The sequence below is a fragment of the Notolepis coatsorum genome (assembly GCF_963971535.1).
Source record: "Notolepis coatsorum genome assembly, chromosome: 11".
Lineage (NCBI taxonomy): Eukaryota > Metazoa > Chordata > Actinopteri > Aulopiformes > Paralepididae > Notolepis > Notolepis coatsorum.
In genome coordinates this window covers 70,695,878-70,717,782 of record NC_140175.1, presented here as the reverse complement: position 1 = coordinate 70,717,782, position 21,905 = coordinate 70,695,878, and the positions used below count along the sequence as shown (strand labels likewise).

Sequence of the window (21,905 nt, the reverse complement as noted above, 5' to 3'; positions counted from 1 at the left end):
AGATTCCACATAGCAGGTTTGGTGAGGATCAGGTGAACAGGCTGGGTGGGGAGTATGGAAAAGTGTTATAATTCAAAATGGCGTAAATTCCAATATGGCAGACTTCATAGGTCATTATGGCAAATTTGTTGTCCATGAGTAGACAACTCTACTCAACAAGATCTTTTTGGTGTAATTGTAATTTGATTAACAGTACAGTTACTACCCAACCATGAACATAACATACAGAATAAGATATTACATTGATGAACTAAATGACGGTCTGTAAAACTGGATAGCTTCGGTCAGTGATGGAGAAGGGGGAGGGGCAGGCATCTGTCGACATACTGCACTGTGAACCTGGTTTTAAACTGATTCATCTAGACTTGTCTACAAAGGACTTGTATTATGAAGAGCAGATGAATGTGACTATTAGGTCATTCTTATTCTGCAGGACAGCATAATGTGACAATAATGGACTAAAGAGTACTATTACTTTGAAGGGCAGGTGAACATAAATGCTGAAGACTCTTACTTTGAACGGCAGGTGCGAAGGCGGGCAGTGGGCTGAACAGAGGGCTGACCTCGGCACAGATTCCTGGTAAATAATACTGGCGGCCACATTTCTGCGCCCACAGAGGACCACACGTCTAGGAGAAAGAAATTATAATCAATACAGATGATAGCATTGTCATGATAGAATCATAGTAACTAGAGGTGCCGATACCACTTTTTGTTAACCAAGTAGGGGGAGTTTGCTTTGAGTACTCGCCAATCCCAAGTGCAATATGAGTACTTTACTTGATATTGACCGTTTTTCACAATTGGTTTATTTTTAATGTTCTTCCTACACACAGTTAAATTTTTTCTTTTGCGTTTTATCGCTTTATTGCTACTAGGCAGTCCAGTAGAGAGAGACAGAGGAGGAATGGGAGACAGAGTGGGGGGAAGACATTCAGCAAATAACGACGGGTTCGGGAATCGAACCCGGGTCGGCCGTGTCGCGGCTGAGCGCGCTATGTGGTTCGCCACTGGGGCGCCCCACACAGTTACAATTTTAAGTATGAATATAACCAAATACCAACCTTCCATTCCATTTTCTAATTTAACTGATCATATTTTGTCATCATTAAATAGTTCTTGGTATTTGTGATATTCTTCAATACAGAGTACCAATTATTATTATTATTGTTATTATTAATAATAATAATAATAATAATAATAATAATAATAATAATAATAATAATAATAATAATAATAATAATAATAATAATAATAATAATAATAATAATAATAATAATAATAATAATAATACATTATTAAATGTATTTGTATAGCACCTTTCATACAAGAATTGCAGCTCAAACTGCTTCACAGCAGTAAAAAATACATAAAATGAGAAAAAGATTGGCAGATCAAGAGCAATGCAAGTGCAGACATAAAATCTGGTATAAAATAAGCATAGAATGAGCATAAAATAGACAGAAGCTAAATAGACAAAGTCAAAATAAGGCATAGAACATTAAATCACATAATCTTTCATAAGATCTAACATCTTAATAGGCCTCTTTGTTTAAGGTTTGATTGTCAATGATACACATAAAATAGACATAAATTCATAAAATTGGCAGATACACATAGAATAGACATAAAGAATCATGAAATTGAACATATTCAGTGAAAACGATCCCCCTTGTGGTAATCCACATATCAAGTCAACCCAGTATTTTAGAGATTTAGTACTGTCAGAGCCATTAGGTCTTTCTCCGCCTTTCCCCCCTGCATCTCTACAGATGGGGTTTTGCTTTTACCTGCTCCCATGGTTAAATATTTTATCTTGGTATCGAGCCAATACCCGATACTGGCATCCGTGTACCTCTTACTAACAATACAGATGATGAAATGATCCTGATCAATGCAATGGAAACTGGGCCTATAAAGGAAGACACGTCTAGACAGAGATAACTCTAAGTCCCATTTAAACTTGCTATTAAAATACCAGTCCATATAAAAGATACAGATTGTGTCTAGATGAGGCAGTAGTCACCAGATAATAGGCTACAGTGGCAGACATACTAATACTACTAATAAAGGCTGCCACAGTGTGGGGCCATAAAGGTTACTGAGCCAGTAGCTCTAGTTACAGCCAAGGAAACTATAAAAGAAGGAAGGGTCATTACATCATTGTGTAGCGTGTGCATGCACATTGGTGCCAAACTTGAAAGCTCTCTGCAGTTATCATAGTGGTGAAGGGCAGACCTCTCCTCCATCTCTCCCCTCTCAGTGTAACAGCCTATTAATCTGGGTGACGGAGGCGCCAGCCTTTTGTTGTGTTGTTATTTAGCTAATGTGTTTTCAAGGTACATTTCGTTTGATGTATGTATGTACAGTATGAATGTATGTATGTATGTATGTATGTATGTATGTATGTATGTATGTATGTATGTATGTATGTATGTATGTATGTATGTATGTATGTATGGAAAACCCATCAGTCAGTATTATATAAAGTGTGTTTAATCTGGTGAAGGCATTACTTCATCAAAGGCCATATGAAGTAGATATGTATGGGCGGCTGGGTGGCGCAGCGGACATTGCGCTCGTCACCAATGCAAGAGACACCAGTCTCGAATCTGGCTGTCAGCGTTGCCTCCGGCGTGGGCCGGCCGTCATACTGACTCAATTGGCAGAGTCAGTGGGAGGGGAGTCGATGGGTGGTAGTCTGGTCGTTGTAAACAGCGACTCCTACAGGTCGGTCAGGGCGCCTGCACAGCAAAGACAGGAAATGGCGGGGGCAGTGTGAGCCTCCCACACGTTACACCTCGCCAATGAAAGTCCGCGCTGGCAGGTGAAAAGATGTGACAGGCTGCCTCCACATGTATCGGAGGGGACATGTGATGGGCTTCTATCCTCCCTACGACCAGCCAGTGGGGGGCACATGCGAGCAACGATCAGGACAGGGGAGGGAGAATTGGTATGAGAGGAAAAATTGGGATGGGAGAAAAATCAGAAAAAGGAGGAGAAAAAGTAGGTAAAAAAAAATGAAGTAGATATGTTGGTGTTTAGTGTGCTTCTCCATGCATCTCCCATAGGCTTCAATAGAACTGACTCAAAGAAGAGCATTAGAACACTGTGTCATGATGTAATGACCCTTTCTTCTTTTATAGTTTCCTTGGGTACAGCCGTGGGTTTTTGTTGTCTGTACTGAGTTCCGTTTCCATGGTAATGATTGCAATATTCTGTTTACTAATGCATAGACCTTTTCAGAAGTATTCTGTTGCTATTCTGTTGCTAGGGCAACCGCTTTGGCCCCTGTCTATTTCCTGTCAGCAACCAAGGAAGCTATAAAATAAGGAAGGGACATCACGTCACACTGTGTAGCGAGTGAACGCACATTGGTGCCAAGTGTGGAAACTTTCAGTTTGGCTGAAATTGAGTTGAATGGAATCAGCCATCTCCTCGTTTATGACCTCATTTGAATAGGCTATTGCCTCAGATGTCAGAATCATCTGCAATTTGTTGCATTGTTAACTAGCTAACGTTTGATATATTGGTTGATGTATATTTCCTCAGATAGCTTGTATATTTAAAATGTTAATACAGGCACCAAGCAGAGCATAGAATGCCTGTATGACCCTTCCTTCTTATATAGTTTCCTTGTCCGGAACTGTATTAACAAACATTGCAAAAGGAAATACAAAGGGACCTATTTAGAATGTTTATGTTGTCAACTTAGAAAAGGTTTATACAGGCATATTTTGTAATTGAGATATGAAAATGCATACAACCGTAACTGGGATATTCAAGAATATGAATGTGCATAAAAACACATTCTGTGTTTCCCCTTTAAAGATTCATTACAATGAAACTAGTTTGTTACAATTTAGTTAATTTTAGTGGTTCAAAAATATCCACAACAACTGTGACAATGTATTTATCAGCTAGCACAGGTTAGCCAGTGTCAATCTCCCATAGCAACCAATCACACTGGTCCCGTGAATTTGACATTTGAAAGCTTCATGTATTATGATACAAACTTGACATCTCCTTTCTCACACTCCTACACAGTGCTATCTCTATGCCTGTATGTCATAGCCTGCTAAACACCTCTGCCCAAGAGGGCAAAAATCTTTACCAAATCGGGACATCCGTGACAATAATAGTTTGAAAGAAAATGCTCCTACATAACATTGAATTGGGTGCATACACAGTATCACTAATAATAACCAACAATTAAGCTTGCCTGAACATTTATGAGTTATGCAGTGATGTAGTTATCAGAAAATTAAACAGACTATAGTTCTATGTCTTGTCTGCATAAGGAAACCAGACCTTTATGGCTTAATTTCCATGGACACAGTGAATAAACAAGGCTGCACAGACACTGTGAAACAAAATTACTTAAATGTATTAAAATGTATTATTATTATTATTATTTTTTGTTTGGGCAGATATGTTTGACAGTGGAACATCCTATTCTCTGCATAGGAGAATGCTCCTTTCAATGAACAGAGGGCCACGCCCCCTCGACAGTTGGCTGTGCTCAGAGAGGGTGCACTAAGCCACGCCCCCTCAACATACTGAGCGTTGGCTGTGCTCAGAGAGGGTGCACTGAAACACTTATAACAAAACAAAAATTATACATCTGAAGCTGGAACCAACAACAATCCTGACATACCAAAATCAGTCACTGAGATAGATGTTGCAAATATAATTACATCCCTCAAATCCTCAAGAGCTAAGGATATATATGGCATGGACACACTCATGCTGAAAGAGATAAACTCCTCTATAGTGAAGTCACTGACCCATATAATCAATATGGGTTTCAAACTTTCAATCAAGGGAGTTTTCCTAACCCATGGAAGCCTGCAGTTGTGGTCCCTTTATTTAAAAGTGGTGACCCTCTCATGACATCCAATTACAGACCCATCAGTATTCTACCCATAGTGTCCAAGGTGTTTGAAAAACTGATTGCCAAACAGGTCACTGATCATCTCAATAACAGCTCCTTCCCACTGCACCCAATGCAATTTGGATTCAGGGCTAACCATTCAACAGAAACAGCAACATGCTTCTTTTTAGAGAGAGTCAAGGCTTCAATGGACAGGGGGGTTGTGGGGGCTGTGTTCCTTGATCTAAGGAAAGCTTTTGACACTGTTAACCATACTATTCTACTCCAAAAGCTGGTCAATTTCAACTTCTCCATAGAGTTCCTCAACCTCTTCAAATCATACCTTTCATTCCGTTCCCAACTTGTCAAAATTGAAAATCATAAATCTACTGCCATCTGTCTGTCAACTGGTGTCCCGCAGGGCTCTGTCTTGGGTCCAATCCTGTTCAACATGTACATTAACGATTTGCCTTCTGTGTGTGGCCAATGTGATGTACTGATGTATGCTGATGATACAGTGATCTTTACACACGGTAAAACCACAGAAGAGGTTGCAACAAAATTGTCTAATGTCATGGTGAATGTCACATCCTGGCTTAAGAACAGCTGTTTACAATTGAATGTCTCTAAGACTGTCTGTATGTTCTTCTCCAAGGGCTACAGAGAAGTTGCAGAGCAGGATATCTTCATCTCCGGTCAGAAATTACAGGTAGTATCAGAATATAAATATTTAGGATTACACATAGACCCAAACCTTAGCTTCAAAAATCACATAAAAAAAGTCTGCAATAAGGTAAAGTTCAGCCTATCAAACTTTAGGTACATAAGAAACGTCCTTTCAACCGAGGCAGCAAAGCTATATTTTCATTCAATGGTTCTTTCCAACATCACATACTGTTTGATAACCTGGTCCAATTCACATTCCACCATTCTGAAACCACTTCAATCACTATACAAACAAGCAATAAAAATTCTAGACAAGAAACCATTCAGGTACCATCATTGTCACATTCTAAAAAAATATAATCTACTCAGTTGGGAAAACCTGACTCTATATCAAAACGTCTGTCTAGTTTTTAAAATAAAGTGTGGATTGGCTCCTCCTCCTTTGTCCGGTTTCATCAACCTCAAGTCTGCCTCAACCAGGAACGGGGGGGACCAGTGGCGGCGGTGCATTCTTCTCCATGAGGGGCGCTATACCAAACATTTTGCAAACATGTACCAGGCATTGGCGAATATTTAAGTAGGTACATACAGCTATCACCATTGCCATCAATCAATATATGATCACAGTCAGTCAAATGCAGCCACGTTTCCAATATGCCCTACACAATCAGAGAGAGAGTGAGAGAGAGAGAGAGAGAGAGAGAGAGAGAGAGAGAGAGAGAGAGAGAGAGAGAGAGAGAGAGAGAGAGAGAGCGAGAGAGAGAGAGAGAGAGAGAGAGAGAGATCGCAACTCTCACTTGTTAAGTTGAAACGCACCACTGTCCAGCAGGCAGAAGGGCTTGATAAAGTATATCCACTGTCCATACTGTGTTGATGTCCATCCATGTCCACTGCATCCATATATAGCTTCTTGTTAGCCTTTGTTGATGTCCATCCATGTCCACTGCATCCATATATAGCTTCTTGTTAGCCTTAGGCAACAAGTACTGAGTGACGAGCTGTGTCTTTGCCCATTTCCGCGTCGAACAGCCTGCAAACTACCTGGCGTTCCTATCGCCATGCTCTAAGACAAACTCTAACCTTAACCAACTTTGAAAGAGTGCCTAAGCTTAACCGTCGAAAGAACTTGCCGTCACGCTCTAAGACAAAGTGTGACTGCATCACAACACAACAGCTAGCATCGAGCAACTAACTAATTAACTAACCAGAAACTGACGTCGGCCAATCAGAGAGAGCGTCTCCGAGAAATGCGGCTACGGAAAAACTGACATCGGCCAATCAGAGAGCGTCTCCGAGAAATGCGGCTACGGAAAGTCTCGACGCTGCTTGCTTAAATGATAATAGATCGCTTGGAAAAGCGCCCGGCTTCCATCATAATACATCATATTTCAACGCACAGCGCGTTACGCACTGATTGGCTGCGACGGATACAGCGATGAAACCAGTGCACGGCCCAAGAGAAATGCGGCTACGGGTTGCCCGAGAGAAATGCGGCTACGGAACGTATTCTCTATCAAACAGTCACTTCCTGTTCATGAAAACAATTATTTATATTTGATATATTTGATATATTATTCATTTTAAACATGTTTATATTATTTATAGGGCTATAAAAAAAATATATATATATATTTCTTCTTCTTCTCCCTTTTAAACAGGGAGGGCGGCGCTCTAGCGCCCCCATTGACCAGCCGCCACTGTACAATCCCTTTAAAAAAAAGTGTATTTGGCCAGGCCGTCTTTTCATACAGAACATCCCACCAATGGAACTCAATTCCTCAAACAATTAGTGTCCACATCATACCATTCATTCAAGTGCAGGGTTAGGGAATGGCTCATTGAAAACCAGCACTGTCAACACTGAGGTGTCTGTGTGTGTGTGGATATGGTGCGTCTGTCTATGTCTGGGTCTCTTAATATGTCATGATGTGCTCTGTCCTTGTGTCCATGACTGTATTGTGACCTGTATCCCTATCGTATGTCTATGTGCTTTTGTTGTGTTTTTATTCTAATGTTATTTATCTTGATTTTATTCTGTTTTTATTGCCCTTTTTTTTACACAGGATTTTAGCCTGTACCTTCTGGCAGGGGGACTGCCAATGAAAATTAGCCTTTTGGCTAAAATTGGGGGCATTTACATCTGTAAAATGTTTTATTAATGTACACTGTCCCCCTTGAACAAATAAAGTAAACCTAAACATAACATTCCACAATAGCCTTTTTCTGACCAAATCAACATCATTGCACTGGTTCTTTAATAATATTTTTCTTGGAGTGCAAAGGCCTCTGAAACAGCACTATGCCCCCACATGAGAATAAAACTGAAACCAATACTGAATAAATTCTAAGCATGGTGATCGCTCCTCCAGGCAATAGAAACACTGGTGGCCCCATCGTGTAAAATACAATTTAAAATGAATCAAGAATGTAACACGATAGAATGTAAGATGGTAGAATGTAAGACAGTAGAATGTAAGATGGTAGAATGCAGGACGGTTGAATGTAAGACGGTAGAATGTAACATGGTAGAATGTAACATGGTAGAATGTAAGATTGTAGAATGTAAGATGGTAGAATGTAACACGGTAGAATGTAAGACGGTAGAATGTAACACAGTAGAATGCAAGATGGTAGAATATAACACGGTAGAATGTAAGATGGTAGAATGTAAGACGGTAGAATGTAAGATGGTAGAATGTAAAATGGTAGAATGTAAGATGGTAGAATGTAACACGGTAGAATGTAAGATGGTAGAATGTAACACGGTAGAATGTAAGATGGTAGAATGTAAGATGGTAGAATGTATGATTCGTTTTTTTACCAGGAAGCCTCCGTCCTTGGCTGTGCGGGTGAGAGTCAGACCCAGGCTCATGTTTACGTCAACGTCCTTGACCGTGGTGAGGCTGATAGAGTCTGGAGCGCAGGACGGAGAATATCTGTTTAACACTCATCAAGTACTGTTAGCATGAAATAGCATAAACATAAACGATTCGCATAGTCACATGTATTCACCACAGTGACCCTGACTGAGTTGGGAACACTGGAAAGGATGAGGTATATAACTAAACAGATGCTAGTGGCAGGTGCTTCAATCCCCACTGTGATTTATTACGATATAATACATTTGCAACTAGGGGTGTAACAATTCAAGTGATGCAAATTATGATCTCTGTAAAAGGGGACAGCAGTGTTTGTACTTCCTTAGGATGTTAAGTGCTTTTTATGTAGATCTAGGGAAATTATGTTTTACAAGTCATTTATTGAATCTGTTCTTACTTGACAGGGAGGGGGGGGTTGGACATTTACGGGGGCCAGTTTAGAATTGCAGCCTCCCGTAGGTGCTCTTTGAGGGCGGTTTTGAAGGGGGTAGGGATTCACATTATTTTATGGCCGTGGGTAGGGTGTTCCACATTGTTGTGGCATAATTGAAGGTGGCTGGTAAGGTGACTGATGTCCCACCGGCTGAGGAGGTAACCTATTCTGTTCCGTGGTATAGTCGGGCCAGAGCACTCTGAGGCACAATAGTAGCCATTAGCTTGCGAACTGCAATGCAATGGCGAGTGAACTATTGGAGATTATGAAGAAGAAGACAAAACGATCACACTTATGGATGATAAGGTGCGTTTTCACCAGACTATGTTGGATTCTAGTATTTTCAAATGGGCTGCATGGATTTAACATTACCCTGGCGCTGCTAACGGGCCACCTAAGGTTATATTTATTGATCCTGTTCTGATCCAAGACACTTGAAGCAAGAGTAGAGTACCTGCTGACAAAGGTAACGTCTATTTTATGTCTATTTTACAGAACCCCATCATAAAACATGCTTTTGTAATGATCGCAGCGTATGAAAACGACCCCCCCCCCCCTTGATGGCTTTGTGAATATAATCCTCTATATGGTAGTGTTTACCTTTGACCTGGAAATAATATAGGTTTCAGGCGAGCAACCCGCACGATTTGCGCATATGCACACAAAACACTATATCTCACGTTCCAGAAAACCAGCCTGGATTATTGTGAAACGGGTCGATTTTTAGCATAGGATAGCGCATGAACAAAGGTATGTAGAAATAAACAGTTTTTTCCCTGTTGGAGTATAAATAGTGCCTGTCAAATTAGCCATACTATTGTCTCCATAGCTATAATATAGAATATAAGATGGGTCTGCAAACATCGTGAAAATGGTCAATAACGCTGGCGCCAGGGAGTAAATATGGAAAAACAGAGTGGCAGTCAATGAGGTAAGTATCGTTCCCTGTGCAATAATCCTGCTCAATCTGCACATGTAAATCTAGCACTTTAAGTATAGTTCCCTGTGCAATAATCATGTTCAATCTGCACATGTAAATCTAGCACTTTAAGTATAGTTCCCTGTGCAATAATCATGTTCAATCTGCACATGTAAATCTAGCACTTTAAGTATAGTTCCCTGTGCAATAATCATGTTCAATCTGCACATGTAAATCTAGCACTTTAAGTATAGTTCCCTGTACAATAATCATGTTCAATCTGCACATGTAAATCTAGCACTTTAAGTATAGTTCCCTGTGCAATAATCATGTTCAATCTGCACATGTAAATCTAGCACTTTAAGTATTGTTCCCTGCTCAATCTGCACATGTAAATCTAGCACTTTAAGTAATAAGTATTGTTCCCTGCTCAATCTGCACATGTAAATCTAGCACTTTAAGTATTGTTCCCTGCTCAATCTGAACATGTAAATCTAGCACTTTAAATATTGTTCCATGCTCAACTTGCACATGAAATCTTGCACTTTAGACATTGCTTTGTATGTTATGTTCTGTATTACTGTATTATGTCCAGGAGAACATTTTCTATATTTGTGTTGTTGTTGTTTTTTCAAGTTTCCCATCTGGGATAATAAAGTTGAACTGAACTGAACTGAACTGAACTGAACTGAACTGAACTGATTATATTATTGGACTTGAGAAGCTGACTTCACATTCATGGGACAAGCCGCTGTTTGTAGAGGACCACTCCTATGTGTTGATAGGCGGATGTCTGTGTTTAAAAGATGTGAAGTCTTGTTGTGTGAAAAGCCGCCACAGAAAATCTCATGACCATCAAGGGAGAAAACTGGTTTGGTTAGATTCAATTAGGTTAATGTCAACATTTTGTGGGACGGGAATTAACATGTCATTTGTGACCATCCAAACACAGTTCCAGTATTGTTACCTTGCAGGTTTAGTTTCTGGCAGGTGGAGCTTGGGCTTGTGATGTCACAGCGGTAAACATCTCCCTTCCTGTTGTCACGGAAACCACTCCATGGAGAACCCACAAGTAACCTGAAGAGCACACAAACACAAACACACACACACACACACACACACACACACACACACACACACACACACACACACTTAGAACTTTAATGTTATTCACATCTCATCCCTGTTGAATGCAATGCTGTCCATCTGCATCAACTCAAAAAGTTGCCTAATATAATGTAACTAGACAATTCAAGCAGAAGTTGTGAGAGTGTGGTTGCAGCCAATGCATCGCCGACTGTGTGCTGAACGAGACAATGTTGGAACCGTGTCTGTATGACAAATGGTTTGAGGGATACGGATGGGGGCAGAGCCTAAGTGTAGGGGGCGGAGAAAACATAGACCAAAATTGGAGTCCAATGACACTGTCCGCAAGTCTCTATGACAAATGGTTCATGAGATATGAAAGTGGTGGGGCTTACACATAGGAAGCGGAGAATACATACTAGGCCTGTCCCCGACTAAGGATTTGTATAGTCGACTTTGATTGGCCAAAATTTGCCGATAGTCTACCCGCCCGAATGCAAAAAAGATAAATAAAAAAAATAAATAAATAAAAATAAAAATTGGATCATTCCATTTGGGTTGTGGGGGGTGCTTAACACTTTGAGTGCCAGCCACGAGGAATCTCGTTATTTCATGCCATGCGTTGAGTGCCAACGACGAGAAATCTCGTTATTTAATCGTTATTTTTTTTATTAGCGATTTCCATACATTTTTCATAAATCTAGCCTCACGTTACCATTGGGGCTCTCTCTGAGCTCGAACAGGGAAAATACCGCCCCCTATCGTCTCTCCGGATGGTATTGCACCCATTGGATTGGACTGAATGAAATGGATGGGAAAAAAAGAATCCGGAATCCACATTTTACTTATCAGGCATGTAACCCGAGCCGATTGCATTCATTGCCGAGCCTCAGAACAGCGTGGAATATGTGTTTCCAGTACCCAGTGTTGGATCAATAAACGCGATCGATATTTGGAAAGGCGATCAGGAATTGGAATAATCTTTTTGGAGAACATCTGATCTGAGGTAAGGAATCTATTTTACCAGTCTTGGGATAATCAGAGTTTTTTTCACCTATATCTCAGCGTGTCCCATATGTGTGTGTGTGCGTGTGCGTGTGTGTGTGTGCTGATCAGGAAATGGATAATCGATTTTTCAGCCCGCTTCTCTAGCGTGCATAAGTACACATATACTATCGATAATCTAGCGTTTATTTGAAAACAATTCATAAATAGGCCGAAAAATTACAACGTGTTTTGTGTATTCCACTAAAGGGCGATTCCTGCAGAATCTATTTTTTTTTCTGGAAGTTTCCAAAAACGAAGGTTTTTCAAAATGGTATAAAACGTAAATGTACCGATTCAAAAACAATCCGTTTCGACAATGTTGACTGCAAACAAGTCATTGATAAGCGACGGGCGTATTAGACACATAGCCATAATTTAAGATATAGTTTATGCGTTCGCAAATGTGCTCGCCCTCTCATTGAATAGAGCGCCGGCACTTAAGCGCTAAATCGCGCGCCCCCCTGCTGGCACTGAAAGTGTTAATGTCTGAAGGAGTCGACTGAAGGCTTCTTGTCCTCTGCGAAAGCATGCAATTGGTCAGCCACGCTTCTAGGCCTCTTTGCTTTTGGAAAGAATGATCCCAAAAGTAATTCAATAAAAATAGAAATATTATTATTATATATATTTTTTTGCATTCGACTAAGAGGTTGGCATTCGACTACGGCTCCTTTTGATCGATTAGTCGACTATAGTATACGACTAGTCGAGGTCAGCCCTAAAACATAGACAGATTAAAGTGGTGGGGCTTACATGTAGGAGGCGGAGCAAACATACACAGATGAAAGAGGATCTCCCCACTAAGTTCAACGGCACCACCGTCAAGTCTCTATATCAAGCGGTCCATGACATATAAAAGGGACGGGGCTTAACCCTTTCATTGCCACACGACAGAAGGTTAACCCTTTACTATCACACAACCGACGGTCGCCGTGTGTGGCAGTGAAAGGGTTAACCTTCTGTGTATTGTCGCAATGAAAGGGTTAACCGTTTTGGTAGTGCGGCAGTGAAAGGGTTAAGTGTAGGGGGCAGGGCAAACATTGGCCAATGAAAGTGGATGTCCCTGCTGAGTCCAATGACGCCACCCACGAGTCACTACAACAAACGGTTCACAAGATACAAAAGGCGAGACTAATTGTCAGTTTTCCAATGGCGCACCTCTCCACAGGTAAATAATGCAACTAACCTCTCATTATGATATTCCATGCAATGCAACTGAAATATACCTGAACAGTATGACATAGCCCTACTCATACAGTACTGTAGATGTGCACTGCTAACATGGCAGGTAGCAAATCTTTTAGTGCAGGGGTGTCAAACTCATTTTCACAGAGGGCCACATCAGCACTATGGTTGCCCTCAAAGGGCCAAAGACCGTATACATGTTAATGTAATGTAAAATAAATGTAGCTACCGTACTCATTTACATATTGTTAAACATGTTGTTTCTGTATTTATTACTTATTCAAGTTATACATATTGCATATGCATTTGCATAGATGTAAAAATATATGTTAGCTTATGTTATTTTAACAAAAACTAAATTTTTGTTTATCAGAACCCCATATTACTCCATCAATCAATGATCAAACCATTCAAGTAAATAACAAAGAAGAATATCATCAAATACAAGCTATGACATTAAGTTTGTTCAAAAGCTTTTTGTCACAGTCAAGAGGGGCAGAACTAACAACTGTGAGCTGCAAAGAACACGTGGGACAGATGTAGCAGATGTTACAAAAACAAATGGCTGCACACAACCTTGCAGAGGCCATACATCCAACTAATGGAAGATAGTTTAATTAACTTTAATTAACAGATTGCAGAATGGGTACAGTACAGTACAGCTCAATACACACAATTGTTAAGGGGATGCAGACCAGAGAAAGACTTTCGACTTGTTTACATCAGGGTCCCCCATTTTCAATTCGTAATGAAATTGCTATTATGTGTCTGCATTAACACACAACTGTAACTGTACTCAAAAATAACAAAATAAGGGTTGTCTCAGTTCACAACTATATTGGTCAAGTTTTGGGTGGGACTTGTTTGCGTCCCTACAGCTTCTTATTCAATTGAGCGAGATGCTCGGTTATGTCACACAGCCAGTTTGCATCTGACAGTTCAGACAATATTTCTTCAACCCTTTGTTACCTATTCCGCCTGGATCTTTTTTGTATTTTGGGCTGTAAAATTGTCAAAGAATGTCTGAGGAGTAAGTGCTTTTGGCTTTTTTCCTTTGTTACTTCATCAATACCTCAGATGTTAAACATACATGTATGTGTAAGAATGTGTAATAACTAAGGCTGTCAAAGTTAAAGCTTTATTAACGCATTAACCCACAATTCTTTTAACGCCGCTATTTTTTAACCCAAGATTAATGTTTAAAAAAATATATATATATTTTTTTTTATTTTAATTTTTTACCAGAGCTCTTGGGGGCCACATCAAATGACGTGGCGGGCCACATTTGGCCCGCGGGCCACGAGTTTGACACCTATGTTTTAGTGGCTTAAACCCGAGACAGAAAACTTCACCAAGTGATTCTCCCTTAGTGCTTTGAGTAATCTCTTTTCTAATTGTCTTATTACATATCAAACGGAGACAATATGGAGAGAATGAGTCTGATAGTTCAGAAAAGAAGGTTGATGTTACAATTGCTCTTTTCTATCTAATTTCATGCTTTAGCTAGTAATTCGATTTTCTAAGAACTATTTGAATTCGACCCATTCATCTCGTCTTTCATCCCAGGGCCAGAATACACCTTCTTCAGAGGTAAAGTCCTAATTAGTTTGTTTAAATTAGCTGTTTGGTACAACAGACCACGTTCAAATGACATCTCAACCAATTCCAATGGACAAAAAACGTGTTTGATTTATTATTGTATTATTTAGACATTAATCCTTTAGTACCTGCATGTGTATATGGACACATTTTAATCTAGGATGGTGAATAAGCGTTAATGGAAGAAAGAGAAATAGAATTACATACATAACCATACTACTATACCTTGTTTACTTTTCTTTTTAGCTACTGTCTACATTGTATATAGTCCTGTATACTGTCCATAGTTACTTTATGTTTATAGTATACTATATATGTTACTTTATGTTTATATTAGATAGTGTTCTTTATATATACACTGTGGGAAGGGGGAAATGCTATTTCATTTCTCTGTATGTCTTGCACATTACGAGAGGTGACAATAAAGCTGACTTTGACTTTTGACTAACAAAAGTAACTCACCAAAACAACTCACAAGTCCAGGGATTCACACTGGCACTGCAGTGATGAGAGCAGGAACAGTAATGGCACAATAATAAAGAATATGATTATCTTCCACCTGCACTGATTTGTGCGGGGTGGTTACCGGTTACACGAACGGCTACTCGCATCTTTTTTATTGTCATTATTCGTTTTCAATCTAAACCGTTTGGGATTGTTTTCCCCTTTTCAAATTTGGACCAAGCGGTCTTCTCTCGTACCGAGCAGCGGAGATAACAGCAGCGCGTGGAACTGATCTGATCCGTAGCGCGCGTTTATCCCAAGTTGCCTGGTTTCGTCCCGCCAGGCTCAAAACGGACTCTCCTCGCGCGACAGCGTTAGGACTTGTTGTCATGTCGCCTGGATGTACAGGAATGATTGAATGAATGAATGAATGAATGAATGAATGAATGAATGAATGAATGAATGAATGAATGAAAACTTTATTTAACAGATTGCAGAATGGGTACAATACAGTACGGCTCAATACACACAATTGTTAAGGGGTTGCAGACCAGAGAAAGACATTTGTCTTGTTTACATCAGGGTCCCTAATTTTCAATTCATAGTGACATTTATGACATATTGATTGATTGATTGAAAAGTTTATTAACAGATTGCAGAATGGGTACATTACAGTACAGCTCAATACATACAATTGTTAAGGGGATGCAGACCAGAGAAAGACTTTTGTCTTGTTTACATCAGGGTCCCCCATTTTCAATTCATCATAACATATATGACATACATGACATACAGATAGACAGTACTGCTACATCTATACATTTATGACATATCAGATTTGCAAATACAATACTGTTTGTGATACAAAAGTGTCCAGAAAAAGAGTGTATATACATTTGACGTAGAAACTGTACATTGGAGGAGGTTGGGTGGGTGGGGTGGGGTTGGGTGGGTGGGGGCTGTACATTGGAGGTAGGGGGGGGGGGGGGGGGGGGTTGGGTAGGGGGGACACACACATTGTACACTGTACATTGGAATACTGACAAAGCCATACTTGGTCATTTACTGTACAACTAGGTTAGGACATTTGTAGGGGCCAGTTTCGAATTGCAGTCTCCCGTAGGTGTTTTTTGAGAGTGTTTTTGGAAGTGGGTAGTGATTCACATTCCTTTACAGCTTTGGGTAGGGCGTTCCACATTGATGTGGCATAATTGCGAAACGTGTTTAGTCCCTTGTTTGAGCCGAATCTGGGTTTAACATGATTTGTGGAGCTCCCTCTGGTGTTGTGATCGTGGTATTCACTGACCTTTGGGAAGTATTTTGACATGTACATGGGTACCTTGGTCGCGTAGTGTATCTTGTAGACCAGGCCCATTGCAAGTTGCTGTACTCTGTCGTCTACTCTAAGCCATCCTAGGTTGTCAAAGTGGGCAGGGGTGAGGTGGGTTCTAGGAGTCAGGTCAAGCAGTAGTCTGACCAGCTTGTTTTGAGATGTTTGTAATTTGTTTTTTAGTGCCTTTGAGGTGCTTTGGTACCATGAGGTGCAAGCATAGTCGTAGTACCCTTGAATGAGTGCTCCTGCTAGAGTCTTCAGGGTATTCTTGTTTACCAGAGAGGAGATCCGGTACAAGAATCGAGTTCGTTGGTTGACTTTTTTTATTACATTGGATGCCATTTTGTCACAGGAAAGATTAGCCTCTAGGATGGAACCCAGGTAGGTAATTTCATCTTTCCTTGTGACAATATTGGCACCCACTGTAACCGAGAAGCCGTCGGTCTTGCTGAGTTTGTTATTTGAACCGAAGAGAATGGACTCTGTTTTGCCCATGTGTAATCATAGTTTGTTGTCGGCGAGCCATATGCAGATTTTGCCTAGTTCCGAGCTGAGGGTTTTTTCAACCTGCAACTTGTTCTTGTCAGAGACCAGCAGGGCTGAGTCGTCCGCAAACAGGAACAAGTTGCAGTCACAAGCTGACGACATGTCATTTGCATAAATTAGGAACAGTAGTGGTCCTAGTATGCTTCCTTGTGGAACACCACAGCTCACTGTGAGGGGGGGGGGATAGAATACCGTTTACCTCCACCATCTGTTCTCTCCCCTCCAGGTAGGATTGCATCCAGCTCACTGATAAACTATCAAAACCAATTGCTTTTAGCTTGTCAATCAGAATGGAGTGATTGACAGTGTCGAAGGCCTTTTGTAGGTCCAGCATGACCATGCCGCAGTATTTGCCCGCGTCCACCTCTTGTTTGATGTGGTCGTTCAAATAGAGAAGGCATGTGTCAATTGTTGACGCGGTGTCACTCGCGGTCAGATACTATAACGTTACCGCGACGCATAGAGGTTCTTCACATTGGCTGGGGGGGGGGGGGGGGGGGGGGCGTTAGCGCGGATGACAACCAATCGTGCGGGACATGGTCTCAATTTGCGTGACGCGTGAATAGAGACAGAAATGCTGTACAATCACGCGCAATGCGTGACGCCTGGCCACCCTACGTCATCAGGAGAGAGTGACAAAACAATGATTTATATTTGATATATTAACGTTATTGTGCATTTTAAACACAAACATACTTAAAAAGTAATTATTATTTATTTTAAACATGTTTATTGTATTTTTAGAGTCCAAAATCTAAATCCAAAAAAAAAGATTTCTTCTTCTCCTCTCTCCACCAGGATGCAGCGGTGCCCGAGCGCCACTCTGTGGACGAGCCGCCACTGCTCTCTACTACAGTACTCTCATTAAGCACCACAACACACACATACACACACACAAACAGAGTCATGTTGATGTGTTGTTTATAGTGAGTTTATAGTACAAAACAGTGACAGAGAGACATAATGAGCCCCCTACACAAACCCACACACACCCACACACACACACACACACACACACACACACACACACACACACACACACACACACACACACACACGTACACACACACATAACTGTCAGGAGGGCTGTGTGATGAGCAGGATGGCACAGGGCCTCTAAAATCTAAATAAAAAAAAAAACGTCTTCGCCTCTAAAGGGCCTCGTGCCTCTAAAGGGCCTCATGCTTCCAAAGGGCCTCATGTCTCTAAAGGGCCTCATGCTTCCAAAGGGCCTCATGTCTCTAAAGGGCCTCATGTCTCTAAAGGGCCTCATGCCTCTAAAGGGCCTCGTGCCTCTAAAGGGCCTTGTGTCTCTAAAGGGCCTTGTGCCTCTAAAGGGCCTCATGTCTCTAAAGGGCCTCGTGCCTCTAAAGGGCCTCATGCCTCTAAAGGGCCTCATGTCTCTAAAGGGCCTCATGCCTCTAAAGGGCCTCGTGCCTCTAAAGGGCCTCATGCCTCTAAAGGGCCTCATGCCTCTAAAGGGCCTTGTGCCTCTAAAGGGCCTCATGCCTCTAAAGGGCCTTGTGCCTCTAAAGGGCCTTGTGCCTCTAAAGGGCCTCATGCCTCTAAAGGGCCTCATGCCTCTAAAGGGCCTCATGCCTCTTGTAACTGACCGCCAAGGGTAAAGATGCCTATCATCTTTACTGTCAGTAAGCTTTGATTTGCGTTGGTCTAGATCAGGGGTGCCTAACCTTTTTTGAACCAAGATCTACTTTTTAATTTACCACCTAGCCGAGAGCTACCAGCCAAAATTGTATAATTGTAAGCCGTCATTTGAGGCTTTATAAAAGCAGCATAATGAACACAAATCTGTCAGTGCCTCATCTTAAATAACAAACAGCATTGCTTGTTGTAGTTAACAAGGAGAGGCAGAGTTGATTTAGCAAAAAAAAAAAAACATTTTTATTTTTTTTTTTTTTATAATCAAATTTTATTAATCAAGATCTACTTGAAATCAGCCCGCGATCTACCTGTCGATCGCGATCGACTGGTTGGGCACCACTGGTCTAGATGATCAATTTCTCTGTATAGGCTCAGAATACTGAGCCCTCTATTTATCTATCTAAGAAAATAATATTTCGGAGCCACTTGTGCACTTTCATTTAGTGTCCACATGGGGGCAGAGCTCGTCTTTCTTTAGTATAAAGGTCACAGCTTTCTGTGTGACCAAGGCGGAAGTAACTCAGATAACGACGGAGCAGGCAGCGAATTGTATGATGGAAGGACCTTACTCCAGTTAAATTAACTACCCTTGGTAAAGCGGAATAAGGTATGTCGAACACTCAAATGTATTATTATTATTACTGTTGTTGAAGATATGTTGTTGTATATTTATGTGTGTAACCGCCAAACATTTATAAACATATAAAGTGGTGCACTCACGAAGCAGATTCTAATCAAAGGCACCTGCTGCCGGACAAGTAACGTTATTATATATCATTGTTTTTCCCTGAGTGCCTTTGCTATGGAAGACGAGTTCACCCTTTAAATATCTTTAATACAATTGTTTGTTTGAACACTTTGGTATAATAATGAACGACATGTGAACAATATTGAAATGTGAAATATGTAACTAATTGTATGTTTGTGTTTGACTGTCCTATGCAGTTTTCACGGTGCAAACGAGGTGCAAACGAGGTGCAAACGAGGTGCAAACGAGGTACAAACGGACCAAATGAGGCAACCGTCACTACCTGTACAAAGTACCAAAGAAAAGCTACAGTACTGCTAAGCTGAAATGCAAGAGAAAAAAGAGAAAATAAATAAAAGCATCTGTACGAAACATAACCGCATCTTTATTTCAAGACCAAGCCGGGGGGCAGTTACAGTGAAAACTTACCGACCAGTGGTGAGCGAAGACTTACCCATACTCTGAAGATGATAAACAGTGAGTAAAACCCATACTCTGAAGATGAGCAACAGTGAGTAAAACCCATACTCTGAAGATGATAAACAGTGAGTAAAAACCCATACTCTGAAGAGGATAAATGTATTATGAAACCTCATTCTGAAGTGGATAAATGTGAAATAGACCTTACTCTGAAGAGGATGGATGTATTATGAAGACTTTATTCTGAAGTGGATAAATGTACAATGAAGACCATACTCCAAAGAAAATGCATGTATGTTGAAGACCTCACTCTGAAGAAAATGCATGTACAATGAAGACCATCCTCTGAAGAAAATGCATGTACAATGAAGACCTCACTCTGAAGAAAATACATGTATGTTGAAGATCTTACTCCGAAGAGAACACATGTATGTTGAGGACCCTACACTAAAGAAAATAAATGCATGAAGAGAAGGAAGAATGAACCTACTAATTACCCTCATGCTGTCTGGTATCCATCCCAGCAAACCCACGGACGTGTGGCAACTCCTGTATATCTAATTACCCTCATGCTGTCTGGTATCCATCCCAGCAAAACCACGGACGTGTGGCAACTCCTGTATATCTAAATTAACCCTATGCTGTCTGGTATCCATCCCAGCAAACCCACGGACGTGTGGCAACTCCTGTATATCTAATTACCCTCATGCTGTATGGTATCCATCCCAGCAATACCACGGATGTGTGGCAACTCCTGTATATCTAATTAACCCTATGCTGTCTGGTATCCATCCCAGCAATACCACGGATGTGTGGCAACTTCTGTATATTTAATTACCCTCATGCTGTCTGGTATCCATCCCAGCAATACCACGGACGTGTGGCAACTCCTGTATATTTAATTAATATTATGCTGTCTGATATCCATCCCAGCAAGTGGAACTCTTAAATACCATCTAGTTATTTGATATTTTGAGTGTATGTGATCAAGCACAATGTCGGCCCAAGAAGACGAAGCTGGCAACCTCTTGGAGTTGGAACAGAACAGAACGGGTGCTCGCCAAAGAACTCTAACCGAGAAAGGAAAAGAAAACCGTGAAGTGGAGGATAAGAGGAATGAGAAAGCTTTTAACAAAGCTTATCAGAAGTGGAAGAAGATAGCCAAGGAAGCAAGAGGGAAGCTAAGAACCTTCTGTCCAGCAGAAGAACTTGAAAGACTAAAACAAGACATTCAAGCAAGTTGTGACTTAGTAAGAAGTTTATATGAGTCCATTTTACGTAACCATGCCACGACTCCTGAGATCGCAAATAAAATGGACGCCTGTATTCAGCTGACGACAGACACCCAAGAGCTTGTGTGTAAGCAGCTGGAAACAAAAGAGGAAGATTTTAATGAAAGACTTGAGAAGGAGAGGGTGAGAATAGCTCTGAACAAAGAAGAGTACAGATCTGTATATGGTCACACAAATACTGAAACAATTCACTCTCAACGTTCCAAGGCATCAAACAGGCGGAGGGAAGCTGAACTCGCGGCTAAAGTGGAAGAGGTAAAGGCCATGCAAGTGATCCAGGCTCAGCAAACCAGTCTCCTCCAACTAGAGGGGGAAGAGGCAGCCATGCTGATGGAAATAGAGAAGTTGAAGGTACAGAGTCGACGTAAGCTGGAGGAGGAGAGGATGAAGTTACAGCAGCTACAAGCAGAGAAGGAAGTCCAGGTAGCAGCAGCCCGAGTGAGGGCATACAGTTCGGGAAGTGATCTAGACAACGAAGAAGAAGAAGTCACTGACCATGAAATAAATACTGCTTACCAAAATCCTGAATATAGTGCTCCGCTACATCCTACAGCATTCCAACGTCAAGCATCTCCCAGCGCGACGGCAAACCAAGAGGCCTTCAGTCTAGCCGAAGCAATCACAAGTGCATTAAGCATGAATCGCCTACCTACACCAGAACCAACAATATTCAACGGTGACCCTATGAAATTTGTTGATTGGAAGATGACCTTCATGACCCTGATACATCGAAAGCCTCTCCCAACAAGTGATAAGATGTTTTATCTGAAAATGTA

The 21,905-nt window shown here is 41.0% G+C and overlaps 1 protein-coding gene across 1 annotated transcript in view; it reads right to left on the bottom strand.

The window, feature by feature from the left end:
- The window catches only part of LOC311237319 (integrin alpha-2-like), a 134,114-nt gene that overhangs the window by 46,288 nt on the left and 65,921 nt on the right, over positions 1–21,905 (bottom strand). Inside the window, exons 3-5 of the mRNA XM_084325138.1 lie at positions 10,738–10,847; positions 8,361–8,452; positions 515–629 (exon numbers count right to left, since the gene is read on the bottom strand). Of these exons, the coding sequence (XP_084181264.1) occupies positions 515–629; positions 8,361–8,452; positions 10,738–10,847 (317 nt within the window). The remainder of the gene's footprint in view (positions 1–514; positions 630–8,360; positions 8,453–10,737; positions 10,848–21,905) is intronic.